Source organism: Sabethes cyaneus, chromosome 2 (assembly GCF_943734655.1).
Source record: "Sabethes cyaneus chromosome 2, idSabCyanKW18_F2, whole genome shotgun sequence".
Lineage (NCBI taxonomy): Eukaryota > Metazoa > Arthropoda > Insecta > Diptera > Culicidae > Sabethes > Sabethes cyaneus.
Window position 1 is genome coordinate 168,224,862 of NC_071354.1, and position 23,139 is coordinate 168,248,000.

Sequence of the window (23,139 nt, forward strand, 5' to 3'; positions counted from 1 at the left end):
CAAGTTGATGAACAAAAAACAAAAAAAAAGTAGGTGAAATGAAGCCCGTAGGAACAAACAGTAGCAGTAGAATAGGACGATGCGGAAAGAAAGAAGAAAAAACAGAGGATTAAGTAGCTGAAATGAACAGTAGCTTTAGGCTTAAGAAACAATTAGCTTTTAAGAAACAAACCACACACACACTAAACGTAAGTGCAGCGCAGTGCAAGGAGAGAAAGTAGGAATAAAACAAATGAAATGATTTTTGATAGTTTGTAAGCAAATATTTAGGATAAAAAATTGTTTAGATTAGAAAAGCCTGAATACGACCGAGAAAAAATTGAGACAAAAATTGTGTTCCATTTTGAAGACTTTGGTTTCCTAAATTCTAACCTAACTAATGCATTGAAAGAGTAACAAACATAAGAGAAAAAAACACTCTGATTCCTACACACTAAACGAAAAACAACGTATGCAAACATCTTCCATTATTTTTTTTCTGTTATTGTAATTGTAACGGTCATGAACACACTCGTTTTTCACATTGAATTTCAATTTACAGTTACAAAAATCGCGAGCGGGGCTTCCACCTTCGTTTAAGACCTAAGTTTTTCCAATATACCTCATTTTGCACCATAATTACGATCTACTTTAGGAATTTGTTTGACACAACAGTTGTCCACACATGAAAAAAAAATACGAAATATAGTTCAGTTTAGTTCGATCATTCAAAAAATTCATTTATTGATTCAAAAAGAAGTAGCTAAAATTGCGCGTGATTAAATAGGATGAAGGAGAAGAACTCACATAGTTGAACGACTACAGATGAAGATTGACGCTTGGTGACACGGATTGATTTTTTAGGCTTAATGATGTTAAATAAAATCTAGTATTAACAATGAAAAAAAAACAAAATTTTTAGGATTAAGAGTAAAAATCTAAAGAGAAAAAAAAACAAAAAAAATCTGGAAAGCAAAAGGTTTACAAAAAGAAAAATTAGCGATGAGTAAAAGAAAGAAAAAAAACTGTAGCGAAAATGAATGCAAAAAATGTCGAAATGGAAAAATGAACTTAATTTTAAGTGAAAGAGAAAAAAAGAGAGGAAACTCTTTAGCTTCTAAGTGAAAATGAAAGAAAACCCTAGCTTTTAAGGCAAAACTGACAGAAAAATAACTGCAAGAAAATAAAAAAAAGGCGATGAAGAACAGCGGTGTTTTGCTTACTGGTAAATATCACTTATTCTGTATAACTGAGTGTTCGAGAATAGTATTGGTTTTACTTCGGTTTTAAAAATACATTTATACCATATGCTTTGTGCTAATGGGATATCATATTTCTATATTATATTATGCTGTTGATACTATATGCATACATTATGCATACGTTACTACTGACAAATTTTTCAAATAGGGTATTTTGCTGCTCAGTGTGACACATATATATTCGAAAAAAAGCATTTTATGCTTGCAACGGCATATCAATTAATGCAATCAAATTAAGACCATGTGTGTGTATCATGACTTAAGTTTTACTTGACGTAGTTTCATTTTTCTATTGTGTCTCGTTCGGTGTGCACGTATCATGTCTGAGTTACGGTCGTTGATAATAAATAAATTCCGAAACGGAGTGACCTCAAACGTCTCGGCATTATACAGTAAAAAGATTTGTCGATACGAGATCGGTTGAAACCCGTAAAAAACGGATAAAAACGAAGCGTTAGAACTGCAGAGGTCAAAAAGGTTGTTTGAGAGCGAATTAGTCACATTTACGACCGGTCAGCACGAAAAATGGCAATTGAACTGTATATTAACAGGAAATCTCTTCGTCGATTTTTAAAATGGATCTGAATACGAAAGCTTTCAAAAAACGTAAAATCCATGAATTGACGGAAGCAACAAAACAAAAACGGTAGGAAAGATGCAAACTGCTTCTCCGTCGGCACGGTGATTTCGAAGTGATCTTTTCGGATGAGAAGTGTTTTGGTCTTGGTCATGTTCAAAATGATCGGTTGTTGTTGGTTTTGATCATGAACGTTCCAAAGCACAAACGGAATGTACTGATTAATGTGAAATTAATCAGCGGTCATGGTATGGGGAGGCATTTCAAAGAGAGGGAAACTTCCTCTTGTAATTATTAACAAATGATGCGAAAGTTAATGTAAAATACTATCTATAAATGGTCTTAGAACAAAATTTGACGCCTTTCGTTAGGGATATGTATAGTGAAGAATAAAACTGCTTTCAACAGGATGGAGCTCTAGCCCACACTGCAAATTTTGTGCAGACGTAGTGCAAAGCCAATCTGACGAACTTCATATCGAAAAAGGAATGGCCTCCAAGTTCTCCTGATTAGAACCCACTGGATTTTTGTATATGGGGGATGGGGGTACATGCAGCAGAAGCTCAAAGATTATAAATAACATAATTTGGATGAATTTAGTTATCAACAAGATATGGAATGATATTGCGATACAAGTAGTACGTGCCGCATGTAACAACTTCAAAAAGCGTTTGAAGCGTGTCATCCATCCAAAAGGTGATTCAATATAGCAATGATTGTTTGTTGCGTTCTGTATCTATGGGTAAACAACTTCTAAAACTAAAATTCGAAATACACACTACAGATGATGGCCTGACAGATGGCGTTGGTCCGCCAAGCATTAGTATATGTTTGAATCTCCTTTGGGAGAAGCTGTAAGAGTTGATAGAATCGTAGCACTAACCCCGCTAGACCTGCTTTGTAATAGCTGGCTGCGAAGCCTGTCGAATAGAAATAGCAGGTCAAGTTTTAACAACGGAATGTAGTACCTAGTAGCATTGGGCGATACTGTATCTGTATCGAAAAAATCGATACTTTTGAGCCGATACATCGATATTTTGGATCGATACTGAGCGTCCCGATACCGGCCAGTATCGATGCTAAAACGACGATATTTGTATCGATACCTTTATAGTAAATGCTAGAGAAACTAAAATACTTTACTTATCCTAATGCGATGTCCATTAGGATTTCACCTGCATAACAATGTTCTGCCAACAAACTCGATCCATGGCTGTCCGCCTCCAATTTCTCGAATGTCCCATACTTTCCAGGACTTGCTCCATATGGTCTAACCGTCAAGCACGCTGCGAACCTCTGTGCCTGGTACCAACCGAATTCGAGGCAAACATCATTTTTACGGGATTGTTTTCCGGCATTCTCACATGTCCCGGCCATTGTACTCTTCCAGCCTCAGCAACTTTCTGAATACTGGGTTGGCCGAAAAGCTGCGCCAGCTTGTGGTTCATGTTTTTCCTCCATAGACCGTACTCACATACACCACCAAAGATAATCCTAAGCACACGACGTCCAAAAGTGACCAGTCTCCGTCGAGCATTGTCCACGTTTTGTGCCCGTAGACTATCGGTCTTATTTGCGCTTTGTACATGGTACATTTGGTACAGGGATGAAGCTTGCCAGATTTTAGGGTCTTGTAGAATCCGTAGGAAGCACGGCTTCCGGCAAGAATATCTCTGCGTATTTCTCTGCTGCAGATGTTATCCGACCACCTCGAACTCGTAGAAATTAAAATAAGAGGTGTACCTAATTAATGCGGCAGCTAATTTTGTTTATCGATAAATAAACTCTGCAAAAATAGATGCATTCCTAGTTCCAGTCTTAAATCAAATTTTAAGTAAAACTTCAATTTCAATTTGAAATCTAATTTAAAGTCGGATTTCTTGGGTGATGTAAAAAAATCAAATTCAATTTCAAATCCTATTTCAAGTCCAATTATAAGTCCGATTTAACTCCAATTTCTGGCAAAGTTGTAAGTATAATTTCTAGTCAAATTTTTCATCCAATTCACTGTTAGTTACTAGTAAAATTTTAAGTTCTTTATTATGTCCTATTTCAAGTTCAATTTCATGTCTCATTATAAGTCCTGTTTCATGTGTAATTTGAAGTCCAATTTATAAATTCTAGTCTGAATTGGTCCAAACTTGAGTTTAACTTCGCGTCCAATTTTAAGTGTGATTTGAAGTCCAAATTCAAGTTCCACTTCAAGTTTAATTTTAAGTTAAATTTAAAGTCTTACTTCCAGCTCAATTTAAAGTAAAGATCCAAGTTGAAATTGATTCAAACTGAAGTCCAATATCATTTGATCATCAATATCAATTTGAAGTACAATTTTAAGCATAATGCCATGCTCAATTCTAAGTTAAATTTCAGTTCCCATTTCAAGTTCAATATCAAGTTTAATTTCAGGTTCAAATTTAAGTAAAATTTCAAGTGCAATTCCAGCTCCGATTTTAAAATTAATTTCAAATGCGATCAATTAGACAACTCGCAAGTTGCTGAGTGAAGCTCTGCTTTCCTCAATGGAGGTAGCTATCTTGGCACTCGAAGATGGATGTGGTTGGATACGCTAGACCGTCAATGAAGCCGCAACTGCGTTGTTAAGTGAAGAGACCCTGAGTGCATGAAATGACTTTTGACGGAGATGAACTGGAAGGGGTTGATGAATTCATAAATTAGGGATCTCTGTCAACCGCCGTCAATCATACGAGTAAGCAGATTCAACGACGCATTCTAGCTAAGTCAGGTCTACTTTTCCCTTCGTAAGTCATTTCGATCAAGGAGCATAAACCGTACGCAAAATATAAAAGCATTTGCTAGCGCTTGGCTGAGTGGTCGATTTCTGGCCGGCCCGGCCGATTTTTCACTTGCAAAGCCGGTGACCGATCAATCTGGCAAAAAGTCGGTTTACCAACTTAAGAAAACGGATTTGTACTTTTTGTCCGATTTTTAAAATTTATTTTTCATTTCCATCATTCCACCAGATTTTCTAATAAATTTTGTAGCAATCCTGAGCAATTCGTTGCAGTTTCCGGTCAAAAGATTTTAAAACCGCAGGCCTGACCAGTCCGACATCAGCTATTATTTCGTTCCTAACGAGATTTCGTATGAGAACGAAAGAGAATCAACAGTAGTAAAAGCACACCTGCATATAATTTTCTAAAAAATTAAGCTAAATAATAAACAAAAGTGTGGTTTTCGTTGCACCCTGTCAGTGTATCGATACCGATATCGATACCACTGGTATCGATACTTGCCGCCCGATGTTTCAACGGGATCGATACCTTTACAAAAATTGTATCGATATTCGAATATCGATGCTTTTCGCAGTATCGCCCAATGCTAGTACCTAGGCTTTGCTTTGCCAAGACTGCTCCTGTGCAAGAAAGAGTAATATGCAACCAATTTACTCTTGTGTACACACACTTTTGTAATATATATGAATATTCATGATGAAAAAGTGACCTAGAACTGTTGTTAGCTCTCTTTTTCATCTACTCTCACTAGAGTTCACTTAAAAAAGAGCTATCGCAACTAGTATGTGAATACAGCGAACAGTCTTGCAATGCCATGATAAAAAATATCGATAAGATGTTGAAAATGACAATTTTCGAGAGACGATTTTGCCCCGAAGAAACTAAGGGATACTAATGAATTTACCAGGATGTGAAAGGCAAAATGTTATTTCATATGTTTATCATCTTTTCTACCACTATTGACCACTTCCGAGATATTGTGGAATGAAAAAGCACTATTTTTCATCAAAAAAGTCATAAAACCTGCATAAAACTTCAAGATATTATTATGACACTTTCAGCAAAATGGTGTGTTTTTAAAATATAAGCAACTTTCTAGAACATAGTGGGCCTTCAAAATATCATCAAAAAGAGTAAAGTGTATTTCTTTAGTTTTAAGGTGTTGATCATACAAAACATGCTGTAGACCGTTTGTTTAAAGAGATAGAGCCAAAGTATCTTCGACAAAATTTCTCTAAATTTTATTTTCTACAAGTTTGCTGAAGAACATATTTTGTTTTATCGAATAATTAAAAAAATAAATTTTTTATCTCCCTTTAGGGTGGATTAATCAAAAATTTATTCCTGTCAAAAGTTGGCTTTAATGATGTACAACAACTTTGCTAATAAGAGTGTAGCTTTTTATCACGTTTTCCCTTTGAAAATGCTGAGGTTCGCGTTTTACGCATTTTAAACCACTGTGCTCCCCAGCAAACATTTTCGTACGTATATCAAAGTAACAAATATGATATATGTACCGATATATATCTAGAAAAATTCGATGCACGAAACCAGCATATGCGTACTGTTTTGGAGGTGATATACGTACTGCAAATTAGATGAAAACAATTCACATTCATAAGTAGGTATTCCCGATTTTCGTAACACTATAACTATAACTGGTGCTATCGCCATAACTGGTACACCTTCCCTATTTGAGTACGATGAAATCCGACTCAACATGATGTGAATCGTAGGTGAATCAGTTACTATCATTTTGTAAGAATAAATGTAAACTAGAGTGACTATATACAGAGTGGCGACAATGTCAAAATTGGAATGATAATTATCTGTCAGTGTCATTCCAATCGAGCAGACAACCTATCCAACGCGTATGCAGGAAAGAGAAAGAAAACCCTAGGATAAACCGCATTGCATACATTTGGGATGACTTGGCGCCACTCTGTATATAGTCACTCTAATGTAAACTAGGGCGCGCTTTATTAAGCTTTATGTACGATTTCGAGTTTGTTTAGCGATTTTTAAGACGATTTTCACACAGTATTATACGATTTGTGGTTTGCTGGGTCCTACGGACGTTAGCCGTTAGCAGCGACGATCTAGAAATGGTAGATGAGTTTTCCTAACACCAGCACTTTTTGTCAGTCGTACTTTTAGATTGCGGTGTCTAGTAAGGTGCAAAATATGGGATAATTTCAAAAACAAGCGTATTTTCTTGGAATTTTATCAATCCAGCTTTCCACGAGCGATAATGGCGGATATTGAGCACAAGTGGGCACAATCTTTTGACATTCATTGGAGGAGCGTCGAGTTCGCCCTGACGGAGTTACTATGGATACATTCATGATTGTTTGTTGTTCGAGTGTAACAATGTAAACATTGTTTAATTTTGTAGATCGCGTTAACCTTATCGGAATCCGGTTAAAAGGTGAGTCATTTGAATTGGCAAAATATAATCATGTTTTTTAATCAACACTTTCGTTTTGGTTGGCTTATTAGACATTGATCTGTGCGGTCCCAGCGTTCCATTCTTGCTAGGACTAGAGGATCACGATGTTCACCAATGCGAAGAAGGATGGGTACCAGTTTATACCAGTGCCGAAAAGAAACTGGCCGTTATGTCGATTGGTTTTCTATTGAAGAGCCGAACCGAAGCTGTTATTTGGCGAGGACCCAAGAAGACTGCAATGATCAAACAGTTTTTAGAGGACGTCGCTTGGGATGAGCTGGATTATCTCATTATCGATACTCCTCCGGGGTTTTCGGACGAACACATCACCGTCATGGAAAACGTGAAGGGAGTAAACGCAGATTGTGACAACGCCTTGGAAGACGTCCGAAAGGAGGTAACTTTCTGTAAGAAACTGGGATACCGATCATTGGGATTGTAGAGAATATGAGCGGCTTTGTGTGTCCCAATTGTGCCGAATGTACGAATATATTCTCTTCGGCAGGTGGATTAGCGTTGGCAGAACTGGCAAAAGTGCCCCACTTGGGGACGTTACCGATCGATCCACGTGTTGGTGGATTGGGGTGTACGGGAAAGGCATGTGTGAATGAACTACCAGATTGTACCACGTCACAAGTGCTGAGAGATATTGTTAAGGTTTTAACAGTGGAAAAGCAATAAAACTTAAGCTTAATTTGAAATAAATTTTTACGTTCGAAACTTCCACGATCCAAACTGGTCATCAAATTAAAATACAAGAAATTATTTGGCTTTAAAACTCCAAGTATATTAAGGCTTAGAAAATATCTCTTACGACCGTAACTTTATGGTAATAGTGAAGTGCCAGTTCTGTGAGCCACTCTTGTTTAATAACGGTACCTTTATAAACAATTTGGTAGTATGCAAAAGTTCACAAAATACAACCCATTGTGGCTGTTCTACGGTATACAATGCCGAAAGTGGATGAATCGAAAGCTCTGTGTCACCTCGTACCGTTTTGTAAACCCCAGAATGATGCAAATAAGCAGCGTATGGAAAAAATCCCGACACAATGCAGCGGCGTATAGTTTCCACATTGTCACCACAAGAAAGCAGTGGTATGTTTAATTCTCGTTCCAGCATGCTGCAAAGTTGTGTTTTGATTTCATGTGCGCGTTTCAAATTACGATAAATCAAAAAATTTCGTCCACAGAATTCTTTCGTGCGATCATTTTCAACAAAGGCTGTGTACACATTCAAAAGTGTGATCAGATCTCCCTCAGAAACTTCAAAATTACGCTTCGCAATACGGGCTCGTATGGACGCCTGGCCGCTCACTGGTTTTGAGAAAACTGATTGAATTTGCAGCATGGCTATTATAATAAGAATTTCCTCTGAGCATCCCATCTCGCCGGCGTTGTACAGCATTTTAGCCAACATCGGATTTATAGGCATTTCTGCTAGGAAATAACCAACCGGGGACGTTAAGTTTCCATCGGAGTCGAGTGCATCCAGAGCGAACAAAGTCTCCAGTGAAGCCAGCAGATTCTTAGCCGGTGGTGGTGAAGGAAACGTGAACCGCAAGATGTTATCAATTCCCAATGCTTTTAGAAATAAAACCGTGCTGCAGAGATCGGTTCGGCGCATTTCCGGTGGAGTATAATCGGGTAGTTTGTCCCACTCTTCTTCGGTATAGAGACGGTAGACTTTTCCGCAGCGAATCCTTCCGGCTCGGCCTGCTCGCTGTTCCGCGGCTGCTTTGCTAGTCGGTACTATTACCAAACTGTTAGTGGTGCTCTCGGCTGAATACCAGTTCAACTTTACAAACCCGCTATCAATAACTGAAAGTAGTTGACATTAGAAATTCTTTACAGTTTCAAGCAAGCAGTTAAGTTACAAGCCGGCTTACCATAAACAATTCCTGGAATTGTCACTGATGTCTCCGCTATGTTTGTAGCTAAAATAACTTTCCGAACTCCCTTAGGGGCGTTGAAAAAAACTTTCAACTGATCCGTGTTGGATAGCGTTCCGTACATGGGAAATATTGTCAAGTCATCCTTCCCACTAGCCTCCTTATGCTCACGCAAAAGATCGAGTGCTTTTAACACTTCTTCCTGCCCGTCAGGAACGCAAGAATGTCTCCCGGTTTCTCACTGCGATGGATTTTCAATACCGTTTCCACCGTTCCTTCACTTAGTCAGGACAAGGTTCTGAAAGTGTAGTCCAAATTATTTTATCTTTTTGAGCCTGACGAACAAAACCTTACCTTGCAAATAAAACACCTCGTAAAGATACATGCGACCTTGCGATCTGCAAAATTAAACAATGTTTACATTGTTACACTCGAACAACAAACAATCATGGATGTTTCCATAGTAACTCCGTCAGGGCGAACACGACGCTCCTCCAATGAATGTCAAAAGATTGTGCCCACTTGTGCTCAATATCCGCCATTATCGCTCGTGGAAAGCTGGATAAGATGAGGATACTAAAAGTTTTTGTTTCAGTGTATACACTTCTTTTCCGAAGACATCATGTTTGATGAAATTAGCAACGCAATCATTGCTCCTTTGACGGCACGGCAGTGTCCGTCAATTTTTGACGTAACATTGCCTCCGTGAACCGTGACGTTGACGAGCTTTGTGATGCTCCGTCAATGAGGTTAAAACAGGTGTGGAAGAAGAAGACATTTGATGTTTAGTAGCGAAAAATCAGAAAACGACGTCAAACTACAAAAACAAACCGCATTGGACAATAGAGTTTGTTTTTGGAGTTTGAAGTCACGCTTGATCGTGATTGGTCCGTTTACGATTCCACCCACACTATGATGAAATTTTTCCATTGCACTAACACCACTTAACAAACATTGCCGCACCTGTATATATATACACATTGATGCTCCGTGTCCCGTGTGACAGTTCGATCGTACTGACTGTGGGCAACAAAAAACAAGAATAAGAAAAATCATCGGCAATCAGTAGTGATGAATTGATTGGGTGACGAAAAAGCGATTTTTGAAAGCCGAACTGTTTTATCCTGTGAAAAGTTCCGCATTTGGACCACTTTGGAAGCAAACAATAGTTATTGTTCGGCGAAACGTTCAGTCAGTGCGAGGTAAAGAATTTCACCTGGAATTTGATATTCGCAACGAAAGGCAGGTTAAGGATTTAGACGGCATAAGAATAAAGATGGCGGTTTTTGCTTTATATTTCCAACACTCTTGTTCTCTATATCAGTGCATTCCTAATAGATGTATTTTTCACGTTTAATTTTAGGTCGCCGAAATGATAAACCTAAAAGTGAAAACTCTTGATTCCCAAAATCATGACTTCAGTGTGGAAAATGATGTAAGTATGCGTGAGAAACAACTTAGTAGTAGACAAGTAGACAAAATAAACATAAGGTACGTGGCTTCGAGATGTTTCCAAATTATAAACTAACGCTTAGGTATATTGCGAAATATAATATCAAAGTTTCGTCCTAATCATTCAATATTTGTAATTTGTTTGTTTATTTCTTACGGTTTCAATATTTAAGTACTTAAATAATTGAATAGTTTTATTACAGAGGCTATAGGTTACAGAGGCGACGAGACACTCAAAAACTGCTAAATTTTGAATCAAAACGGAGACTACCTTCACAAAAACAGAGAGGTGTTGTGGCTGTCAGACTACATACGTTGGCCATGTCCCATTCATTGGTTTTGGTACCTTTGGCACTGGGACCTACTTAAAGGTTGATTCGTTTTAAAACAACAGAAAGCAGTTAAACAGCCTGTTAGTTATAATTTAACTATTGTTAGCTATTATTTTCGATATGCTGGCTGGTTCCAAATTATCGCCATCCATGGATGTTTAGTTTGCAAAATTTTGACAATTTCACAAATAAAGGTAACTTTCCGCTTTGTTTCAAAGTTTAGCGGATTTTGAGTGTCTCGGCGCATCTGTAATCTATAATCTCTGTACTGTAATCTATAGTCTCTGTAAGTTTCATACTAGAGTACCATTTAAAAAAAAAAAGATTGCGCAGACAAAAACGAAAAAATTTACAGCCTTTTACACACAAAAAAATCATAAAACTTATTTTCTATTGCAACAGATTACCGTTCGAGAGTTCAAAGAGCTTATCGCCGAAAAGATAAACGTTGCTGTGGATAGACAGCGCTTGATCTACTGCGGTCGGGTGCTGAGCGATGAAAAACCATTAAAGGATTATGACGTCAACGGAAAAGTTGTTCATCTTGTACAGCGGGCTCCACCTTCCGCCCGGGGCAACAGCTCCGGAGGCGGTACTTCTACTCTGAATGATGAAGGAGCAAGAGCAAGGCGTTCACGAAGCAGTGACAACGCCGCTCGATCCCAAATGTTTCGGGGTTTAGAAGATTTCAACACCATGTATTTCGGGTCGATGACTTCGATCCCACTCAACGTTAATGCGACGGTAAGTCAGATATGATGATGTACAAGCCTATGCCATCTTTTGGCAACAAGTCAAAAATCTAATGTTATTAATATTCGAAAAACTAACGATTTATTTTTATTTTTCATCAGCAGAGTCCTCCGCAAATACCGACCGTTAGCCCATCTTCTACTCTCTGTATGAATCGAATAACCGTCGCTCGTCATATGCTGCAATGTGTTGATAACATCATCAGTTATCTTGAAACACCAGAGAGAGGTCTGAACAATACCGCCATGGATATACTTTCTCAGCAAACGATGGAATCTACGGTTTTTGAAGTCGGTATCAGTGCCGTCGGAGATGTGGATATTCCACACAATCAGATGCAAAACTTTGTGCAGGCTTTCCAGGGAGCTGTATCTGCAGCATTCCGTCAGAATGGAATGTCCAATGTTACTGTCCAGCAACAGGACCCATTAAATCCATCAGTTCAAGTGTTTGGAACTATTCCGGATTCAGCAATCATTACTCCGCCAAACACTAGTGCTACAGCCACACCCGCTCAGGAAAGTTCTGGCGCGTCATCTGGTAGTTCTTCTACATCTTCAAGCACCTCGGAATCTAGTGCAGATTCCAGACGCCAAGCTAGGCCAGAATCGTCACGTAATAATCAGACTACTAGTACGCAGACTTTGGCCGAAGTAGTTCAACAAATGCGTAGCGTTCAACGCAGAATGGAACCGTTTCTTCAACAATACTATGAAATTTTGCAAAATGACCCATCGTACGAGGAAGGAGTAAGTTTGGAAACACTGAGTTTGCGATACTAAAGGTTACTAACTAATTTTTCCGCCAATGTATCTTTTAGGATTCAGAAGCACGCGAAAATTCACAGCGCGTTTTTGACCGTATTTCGGAAGCTTTACACTATATGTCCCATGCCCAACACGCTGTCAGCGATCTGATGTTGGATTTACAAACTTCAACGCCTCGTCATCTGTGCTGTCGACCGATTCTGGTTGAGCAGTCTGCTTTCGTAAGTTCCGGAATCGCTGCCGTTCCTGTACGCTTAATACCAGTTTCTGTCGAAAAATTATCTAAATTTTCTTTCATTGCAGAATAATTTAGCCAACCTTTTGAGAGCGACCAATAATAACAACAACAATACGGAAATGGGAAACAACAATATAAACGCACAGATTATAAATCTTTCAATACCTGGAATGCCAACTCAACCTCCTACTGCTGGTTCCAGCCCAATGCAACCGCCGAATCCAATTGGTACACAAAACAGACAAACCGGAGCTTCGGGCCCAACAACTGGAACAACAGGAACCGCAGCAGCAGCAGCAGCAACTGGTGCGACCGCTACCCAAAATCAAACACAACAGCAACAAGGTCAGTTTCCAAGATTACGTCTGGCCAACCTTCCAAATGATGTTATCACGCGCGTTTATATCCCAGTATATGACCAAACGACATTTAGACGAATGCTGGACCTCATTCAGACGATGCGACAAACAGGTTTGAATAGTTTGACTAGAAAGAAGCCTCCCAACGACCGGACGGCATGGAACGACTGATTTCTCTAATTTGTATTCTTACCACACTTACACTGTAGAAAATCCCAGAACGAGAGCCGGACCCTCCTCGCCCACTGCTAGCACCAGTGCCGCTGGGCGAGCGCCGAACGAAGAACCACTGCATGTGTCTTCAGCTTCCTCGTCCTCCGTCGATTCGCGGACGACTAGTGAGTCTGACTCCGCCGCCTCGGGTTCTCCCGAACGTTTAGCAAACTGTATGTTTTATTTGATACTTTTGTTGAGTCTATGTTTCTTTTTCCGTTTTTGTATTTTATTATTTTTGTTTGTATTCTCGTTTGCACTGTTAATCTATTTTACCTCCTTGCCATCTAATAATGTGATATTAAAGATATTAACAGTTTTGACATCCATCGTCTCAATCAAATACAGATTCATCACAATGATCTATGAGCTGTACTGCCGTGAATCGCCTAACAGTCGCCTAATGCGATTCACGGCAATGTATTTCTGAAGGCGGCCTCGCAAATGAGAGGAAATAAAATAAGTTACCTAGAAATTCAAATAAATTGCAAACCCGTATTTTGGAATTTAAACCATTTAGTCTGGTTCTAGTGTCCTCACTACCATACGATAAATTTGCTTATTTCATCAGTCTTTTGAAGTTTTTAATGTGGGTTTACCTAGAAAAAATACGTTCAAGATTTTTTTGCAAGACCACGCAATGCAATGCTAATGTTGAGTGCTATTAAAATTAGTACTTATATATTTCTTTGGCGGTACAATATTAATGATGCTTCAATAAAACAAGTTCCATGCACTAACGTGTTCACGAAAGGTTAGTCAATTGTGATGTCGGTATACACTAAGTATTTCGTTTTGTTCTTGGAGATATTCCTATTTTTTTCGAAGCCTAACAGGATTAGAAAGATACGCGATTCAATATATCATGAACCAGCATAGAACACTACCAATTTATTTAAAATAATTCTCGTACTTATTTTAATTCTGTTTTGCTAATTTCGGATGTATTTCCAATATATATTTGATTTTTTTATTTTTATTTTTTCTGTGCAAAATTATCAAAAATATCTTGTTATATACCTACTCGCAAAGTACATTGTACAAAACTAAAACATTGCTGCTAACTTCCGCTTTCGGCATTTGACTTTACAACTAACAATTTTAGGACAAAACCTTGCTAACGATAAGACGTCCTATTGACTCGAACGGTCTCTTTTACCCGATGTTCGAACACGTTCGTACGATGACTGCTTGATCAGCAAAGGACCTAGGAGCCTAGGTGCTACATTCCGTTATCGAAACTTGACTTTCTGGTTTTGTACGACAGATCTCGCAGCAAGCTGTTAGAGTACAGGACAATTGCAGGGCCAGTTGCTACGATCCTACTGACTCTAACAACCTCTCTCAGCCAAGATTCAAACATACGACGCCTGTCTTATTGGGCCAGCGTCATACCTCGAGGCCAACTGGGAGGCCACTATGTTATCAAAATACCCAAATATTAAAAAATGCAACTCAATCGAGTACGAACCTTACGACAACGAAAGTTAAAAAAACACTAACCACAACCAGTGCGGTTAATGCTGGGCACTTTTCAAAACTATCGTACAGGTTTGGGCCGAAGGGACCAACATTTTAGGAAATTTTGTATGCGTGCATATTGGATAACATTATTTAAACAATTCCTGGTGGCCTAATTTCCACAAAACTCTAAGCGAAATTATCCAATGTTTTCGGACATCGCTTATTTGACGAAATTTAACTCTTGAACCAAGCATCGTAGAACAGATATTTTTGTATTGAAAATGAAAGCAAACTATCTCAGCAGGTCAGCATCACTTTTTACACGTTTCAAAAAGCTTCGTGGCCGGGTGTTGACTCCAAATTACGGGTCAGGGGAATGACGATGTCAATAAAGGTTACTTTTCGTCCACCCTTGTCATAATGTCGTTTCTAAGGCGAGTTTTAGTTTGTAGCGGGAATTTGACACATCTTTCTCCAACGATATGTGTTCTGTGTAGGATCAGCAACCAGCAGCTATAATGCGGTCGATGGTTTCTTGCCGTTGATGGCACATATCGGCATATATCCTCTATATCCTGAGATGCCATTTTCAGGGTGTCCATTTCCCTGAAAAACCTGGAAAATCAGGGAATTTTATTTACCCGGCAATATTGTTGATCAACTTCGGAATCGAATCAATTTTCGTGTAAAATATACGCAGATTGATCGGTTGAATTAAAACTTGTTACATGTCTAGTGGCGATTCGATTATCTTTCAGTTTGCCGTAGATTTTTTATTTGTTTTGCGCCGTACAATTGTCAGACTTCACTCGCTGTAGTGCTCAAAATCGGCAATGGCAGGCCTCACGCGCTTCACGGTGCAGACATAAAGAGCACAAAGTGGGATACAGACTGTTATTTACACGCGATCTACAGCGTTTTCACCAATCGCAGAATGTTACGCTCAGATGCCCTAAGCATTGATTATCTTCCTTCAGCGTCCATGATTCATGTCCGTTAAGGGTTACCGGGAGCATTAACGTTCTGTAGAATTTGCGTTTATGCTAGTTGGCAACCTTTGGGACTGGTTCAGCTGGTTACGTAATACGCAGAAAGCTGACATGTTTCTCTGTTCTGACGTGATCCGCAGTGAGCATGCGACTCTTGGCCTGGTTCCCCAGATAACCAATAAGCACTAGTATAAGCAGTAAATCAATCGTTTATTATCATCCCTGGCATTTTATACTGCAGGTTGCTGTTTATCAGCTTTTTAACTGCATAACTGTTGTAAATTGGCTTCCACAATTCTATTCAAATTCGTCTGCAAATAAGCATTGTCAGCACTATTAAGAGGGCTAGCAGTAAAGTAGCCGCATATTTTGCCAAAATAGCATTTAAGTAGCAGTCAAGGCAACTTCCAAATAGAAGGATAACTTCCAAAAAGTATTGACCGTTAAACAGGATTGATCTGGGAACTAGAGTCTTGAATTTTCAAGTCGTGCACACCCCATAAATCCTTTCGAACCTGTCATAGAATTCGTCCCTAGCAAAGCAAAGCAAAGTCTTTGGCTTAACCCGTCATTAGACATTATCCTTCTTTATCGACAGACTTCGCAGCCGGCTGTTAGAGTACAGGAAAATTACGGGGTCATTGCAACGATCCTACTGACTCTATTTAGCAAAAACCGCCTAGCCGAGGTTCGAACACGACTGGCTTGTTAGATCAGTATCGCCCCTAGTATCATCGGATTTGTTTGTTTGATGATTTGTTGGTGAGTATACGTTGATTAAGTTGTAGTTGAAGAATTTGCCTTAATTCTCAACACCCAATATTGCTCTCAAACCTCGATAGCTGCAATCCGAAATCATGACACCCAGCTTTAGTCTTAACTTCGTATACTGTCCACCATTGAGGGTTAAAATATTTGCCATTTGGACATTTTCTAACAATATATCTAGCTGAACTTTTGCCATACCTCGAAGCCAACAAAACGCACATTTTTGTACCAAAAATCTTTGGGGAATCATCTCCTCAACCCCATATTTTTTGCAGCAGAGATAACAAGCTGAAACTTCCAAGAAAGCTTTGTTTCAGCAGTGTTTCAGCAACTGAAAACCGCAGACATGTGTCCACCTTCCAGCGACAAAGTCCCTAGTTTGAGCTGACTGAAAGTTAGCAAGATTTGTTATGTTCACACGGTTGTAATTTTGTTGTATGTAACATCTAAGCTTTTTGCAAAAGCAGATCGATTAGAGTATTTCTCAATCTTTGTTTCTTTGGATTTAAGTTGATACCTCGAACAAATCTGTCCCTAGAGTCGATAGAAAAATGCGTTGCGTTTTCGAAACGCTGGTAAAAAATCGGTTAAGAATCTTTGTGTTCTTAAAACATGAAGAAATCTAGCTATAGTTTTCAGCAGGTCGCATAAGCCATGCTAATTGCATTGCCTCCCAGTTGGCCTCGAGATAAGACGCTGGTCTAATAAGCCAGTCGTCGTATGTTCGAATCTCGGCTAGGAGAAGGCTATTAGAGTCAATAGGATCGTAACACTGATCCCGCAGTCCTGTATTCTAACAGCTGGTTGCGAAGTCTGTCGTATAAAAACAGAAGGTCAAATTTCAATAACGGAATTAGCACCCAAGTTTTGCTTTGCTATAAGCCATGCTAAAGGGTTAAAAAGGGTTAAGCCAGAAATCGCCCAAATAAGCTTTTTATATTCGAGTTTTTGAGGGTCAGGGAAAAATATTTGATGCTTCAGGAAAAGTCAGGGAATTTTATTTTTGGATTTGCGTTGACACCCTTTTATTCGACAGACTCCGCAGCCAACTGTTAGAGTGCAAGACACTTGACAATTGCGGGGCTATAGCTACAATTCTTTTGACACTCTTACTTACTTTTATCAGCGGAGACTCAAACATACGACGATTGTCTTGTTAGACCGGTGTTGTAACTTAACTGGGAGGCTCCCGGACAAAAGCGAAGCGTAAAAAGATGTTATACACTTCTTTATCTTCTCAATTTCGTCCGTCTGTTTTTAATCAATCAAGCCCATATATAGGTATCATCATTTAAAAACCTCGTGTCAGAAATGAACCCCGTTCCGATTACCTACTTTACTTTAGTGGCAACGGTCCGTTACCGATCCTGCGCCGAACGAATTATGGTCCTCCAGTACCGTCCAGCTACCTCCAGTAGCAGAGTACCGTACTCTGCTGAAAATAGTTTTGGCTACTCTTTCATCGGGCATTCTGGCCACGTGTCCAGCCCACCACAGCCTGCCACATTGCGCTACCTTCACTATATCAGCATATTTGTATACTTGGTACAGCTCGTGATTCATGCATCTGCGCCACACTCCATTTTCCATTTTGCCACCAAGTATAGATCGCAGAATTTTACGCTCAAAAACCCCAAGCACCCGCAGATCAGCTTCCTTTAGTGTTCTGTAGAGCGCCAGTTTTGTGCGAATTTGCAAACTACGGGACTTCAGCTGGCTACGTAATCCGTAGAAAGCCCGATTCGCGGCTGCAACTCGTCGTTTCACTTCGCGGCTTACATCGTTGTCACATGTCACGAGTGTACCAAGGTATATAAATTCCTCCACTACTTCATATCGTTCCCCATCTAACTCCACCTCGGCACCAACACCACTTGGTCTCCCACGTTCCCTATCAGCAACCATGTACTTTGCTTTGGTGGTATTAATGGTCGCAGCTTTCCTTTTAAAGGGCCTGAAGGCCTCTTCCACTGCTCTACGGTTGATTCCGATGATATCGACGTCATACGCAAAACCAAGAAGCATGTGAGATTTCGTGATGATAGTTCCATTCCTTTCCACGTTTGCCCTTCGTAATGCACCTTCCAAGGCAATGTTGAATAGCAGGTTAGAGAGTGCATCCCCTTGCTTCAGTCCATCCAACGTCACGAAAGCAGCTGAGGTCTCACCCGCTATTCTAACGCATGATTGGATCCGTCCAGCGTCGCACGAATCAGCGTAACTAGTTTCGTCGGAAAACCATGTTCTAGCATTATCTGCCACAGCTCATTTCGTTTAACTGAATCGTACGCCGCTTTAAAGTCCACAAACAGATGGTGTCTGCAAGTTGTACTCGCGGAACTTGTCTAGCAACTGACGCAGAGTAAACATCTGATCCGTCGTGGAGCGACCCTCACGAAAACCAGCTTGGTACTCGCCGACGAAGGATTCCGCTAACGGTCTCAGTCTGCAGAACAGGCTACGGGAAAGCACCTTGTAGGCAGAATTGAGCAATGTAATTCCTTGATAGTTTTTACACTCCATTCGATGTCCCTTTTTGAAAATTGGGCAAATGAGGCCATCCAACCACTCCCCCCGTTCCGATTACTCATATGTAAATATTTAGGGAAATCGGGCTTTCCGCCATAATACAGCAACACTCAAAAATACTATCATGAATTTTTTACCAGTAAAAGATTATAAATTACAAAAATTGGTTCAAGAGTTATTTGAAATAAGCAATGTTCGAGAAAATCAGAAACCACCAGGACGTTGAGAAACATCTTGCTATTACACACTTTCAGTATTGACAGCTGGCTTGGTGAAATCGGTTTTAAAGATTACGAAGTTATACAGTGTAAGAGAAAACTAATAAAATAAGAGCTCTATTTCTTCATTAATTTGCTCTATTGTGCACTATCGTCCTAGGATTTATGTTATTGGTGTTCAATCGACTTTCTGACCATCGAAACGCCGCCTAAAACTTTAAATTCCGTTGAGGTATTACTTATATGTAGCTTAATATAACTAGTTGAGCCCGCAAATATTGATAATCCTCTAACCCTTATGATTGACGATGACTTACCACTGACTTGTTTGTTTAACTCAACAGACCGTGAGCTAAAACTTTCCTCAAAGTCGGTCATGTAATTACATTAAACTACCCTTCTATCCAAATAAACCCGAACTAATAATGGAATCTGTTTTAGCCAACAATGCACAGCTTCAGGTGGCCCGCTTGATTCAGGCTGTTGTGAACGCTACCCCCATCCATGCCGATATCCATGTACAGATAAATGCCGGAGGAAATCCGCCAGGATCTGCTACTCAGAGTACAACTACTACAAGCAACGTTACAACTACAACCACCACCAGTAGCAATCTTGGACCTCAGTCAACTCCGGCAGTTTCCAATAGTACCACATCCACGAGCATCAATCGAGGCAGTAACGACAGTGGATCGCAATCTCGTTTCGTAACTGTTACTCTTCCAACAACTTCTACACAGACACGATCCACTTCTAGGCCGCACATTCCACGTATACCGCCAACACACATTCGCAATGTGCGCCCTATCCCAGCCAATATGCTGTCCTCTTTCGATAGGTTTGTTTTTCAATAATTATGTCCGAAAGAGTATAAATTTTTCTAATTGTATCGTTTGGGTAGGTTCCTACCATGCAATAGCCACCACATACGAGAGAATTCAGACCGTGTTACATCGGAAGCTTCAACCGTAAGGAATACGGCGGCTAATAGCAACAACAACAGTAGTAGAACCACGCCAACGACTATAGCTAGTCAACCCAGTGCACGTAAGCCATTGTAGCATATAGACAAAAATACACATTCTGCAATCAAATGTATAAATTACAGCTCCATCGGAAACACTCTCAGGACTGCCGTTCAACCTGTTTGGTAGTCAGTTTACATTAGCAGATTTTGAACAAATTGCTCCCAATCCCAATACCCTGAACCGCGTCCGGGATACTCTTCAGGCGTACGTCATTGAAACATTGTTCAACGGGCAAGTGATTAACGAAACTACCATGCAAGATGTAAGTTTTCCCAGCGATTCTATCGTCCATTTCTCACTCCAACTTATTTATAGGCCATTGATCTACTGATTCGTCGTCTTGAACCAATTTTGTCGCGCGTTGCAAACTACGATCTACCGGACTATGACACGCGTGCTTCAATCGAAAACCTAATACGCAGCTCGGTTCCATTCTGCATTAATTTGATACGGGAAGACAGTTCGCAACAATTTGGAGTTCGCCTGTTACGCTTTCTGATCACCTTCGTTCGTCGATTTTTCATGATATTGGTCACCTGCATTGGACAGGCAAACGCCCAATCATTTTCTGGCGAACTACTGAATTTGGCGATTTTTAGCACCCAAGATGTACCCACCGTTAGTCCGGAACTTTTGCAACTATTCCTACCAGCCATACAACGTCAGCTGGAACGCTCCAGTCACCACGATCAACAAGACATCCAGGAATTTTTGGTAATTAGAGGGCATGCTCCCGAAAGCAGCCACCATCGAGTTCCTAGTGTGAGTCCCCTCAAATATTCATGGTTATAAAATTACCGCTACAACCCTACATTTAAATTTCAGCCTATGGAAGTAGATGATTTGGAATCCACGACCACGCCGGAACTTGTTTCAGATATCGCGGAAATTTCAATTTCTATTGAACCACCGATCGTCAATATCGATCAATGTGCTGCAATTGTAATTTCCGCTGCACCAGTTCAATCGACCGGTTCATCGACATCAGAAGCATCCGCTGCTGTTCCTCCTACCACAGCCGCATCCGTGGATAACAGCGATGATGTGACGATGACAACGCCCTCAGCAGTTCCGGAACCGCCTGTGCCGCCTCCACTTGCACGCAAAGATGATGAGGAAGCACTGCCTTCCGTAGTCGTTGGTTCTGAGCCGTGGCATACACATCTTCCATCCACCTGGTTGCCAGTGATTTCACGAGACATTACACGCCAACGGAGACAGGTATTATTTGTCCCACTTGTTAACCCAAACGGCTAGCAATTACTCATTACCTGTCATTTTAGATCCCGCAAGGTCCCTACTCCGATGCTTATATATCCGGCATGTCATCGAAACGCCGCAAATTAATTGCGGAAACGAAACCTCCTTCCGAAATCCCTTCTCTGATATCAACCGGTGTGCGGCAAGCTTTCCATAATACAGGTATCAATCCTGCACTTGCAGGAAATGTCAATTCCAACAGCAGTGCTGGTGTGAGCAACGGCAATGGCGGTCCAGTCACTCTAGACGAACTAGCCAATACGATAGCCGATGATCCGACCCTACAAAACTCGTATTGCGAAGCTATGAAAACCAGCATACGAGAGCGGTTAGCCAAAGATCCAGACTACGATGCGAAACGGTATCCAAATTGTTCTAAATATTTCGAAAAATAGTCACAGCGGGCAGGAGAAGCTTAAGTACAGAACAGGGAACAGAGAGGTGGGGAGGCTAAATTGTCAAAATATCACGGCAATAAATAAAAGGGTGCGCAGTGAATTGACTGCAGTAGATTAAACCTGACGAGTGAACTATACTGCAGGTACTGAAGCAAATAGAAACTGTAATATAAAAAATAACTAAAGATGGATAATTCTCTGCTTAACTAACCATCATCCTCATAAATTTAAATATCTAATTGAAATCTGCAGGCTTCACGAATCATTATTTATGGGGAATGCATCGATTGATAAATCAAAATCCGCCAGTTTGTTACTGGGGCAATTTGCATTGTTATCTAATAAATATAGGTTTTGTGCATAATGCGTTAGTATGAAAAAAAAAGAAAAAAAATCACAGACAAATCGTACTGGATAAAACTTTGAACAAAAATCAACACAGCTGTAAGCAAAAGTGAACTTTGAAAGGATTAAACCGTTCGGCAGGCTGCAAATATTAATAACGGTCATTATTTAAATTAAAACCAACTTGCGTAGTCAAATTTACTGTCAATCTTCATACAGAAAAATAAAAGGGTTAGACTTTTCTTTTCTTTTTGCAACAAAGAACGGATTGCACTATGTCGTGTAAAATAGAGTAGCAAAGAAACTGGTCATGAATGGTTCGCCGCTTTTGAGTTGATTTTCCGGTAAACCGTCGAATTTCTTTGCCGAACATCTTAACAGAACTTGAAAACTGAGCTTTGCCATTCAATTCTACTAGTTGTATTAATAGGACAGATAAACATTCCGCATCCGATTTGCAGACTTCATCTGTGCCTGTTCCTAAATGATGCAATTCGTCTTTTCTTTAGCTCAGCTCCCTTCTTTGTGGATGTCCACGTGTGTGCTTCCAGTCATAAGAAGAAAATTAGATGAAACATCAACAATTGAAGAAGCATTTCTTCCTTATACATATGATCGATCGAACGCAATGATCACGCCAATCTCTACATTCTGCCGGCAGCACAGCACCGATGAGCAACACGTATTCAAAGCGCTCGACGTCCAAGAATCTACTGACAGATAGACGTTATCTGCAAGAACCGGAAAACTCGGCATCGTAGGTCAGCTGCATCAATGATTCAATTCAAACCTGTTGAAGCGTGACATTAATGTACACATCAACGGGTACTTTTTGCCGTCTTTTGTCGCTTTCTCTGGGATTCCACAAGGTAGTTATCTCGGATCATTTTTTTTTTCTTGTTTACTTAACGGGTGTTGCCTCCAAATGCAATCCCAAACACCAAAGCAAAGAATGTGGCAACCAGGATGACGATACCTCAGTGAGACCAAATTGCAACGCCAAGCGCCCACGGCGGAATCCTCACACAATAAAGCTTCTACACACCGAAAGGATTTTTACTTTCAAGTCCTTAAAAGGATTATTTATTTCAGCTTCAGCAGGAAAAATTTTTTTT

At 40.0% G+C, this 23,139-nt stretch overlaps 1 protein-coding gene and 2 pseudogenes across 2 annotated transcripts; 2 read left to right on the forward strand and 1 right to left on the reverse strand.

The window, feature by feature from the left end:
• Window positions 1-7,063: 7,063 nt before the first annotated feature.
• Window positions 7,064-7,701, forward strand: LOC128736313 (cytosolic Fe-S cluster assembly factor NUBP2 homolog; annotated as a pseudogene).
• A 115-nt stretch (window positions 7,702-7,816) lies between these two features.
• On the reverse strand, window positions 7,817-9,296 carry LOC128736314 (probable ATP-dependent RNA helicase DHX35; annotated as a pseudogene).
• Window positions 9,297-9,974: 678 nt separating this feature from the next.
• LOC128738439 (large proline-rich protein BAG6) lies at window positions 9,975-22,282 on the forward strand. 2 transcript variants are annotated; one of them, XM_053833566.1, is made up of 12 exons: window positions 9,975-10,113; window positions 10,275-10,346; window positions 11,098-11,439; window positions 11,550-12,197; window positions 12,269-12,463; window positions 12,519-12,798; window positions 19,435-19,831; window positions 19,895-20,040; window positions 20,102-20,283; window positions 20,337-20,783; window positions 20,847-21,242; window positions 21,305-22,282. In XM_053833566.1, exons 2-12 carry the CDS (start codon window positions 10,284-10,286, stop codon window positions 21,674-21,676), a joined length of 3,468 nt encoding a protein of 1,155 aa, XP_053689541.1. In that variant the 5' UTR covers window positions 9,975-10,113; window positions 10,275-10,283; the 3' UTR covers window positions 21,677-22,282. The 2 variants fall into 2 exon arrangements, with proteins under 2 accessions (XP_053689541.1, XP_053689540.1); XM_053833565.1 differs by having other exon boundaries at window positions 11,553-12,197.
• The last annotated feature ends 857 nt before the right edge of the window (window positions 22,283-23,139 follow it).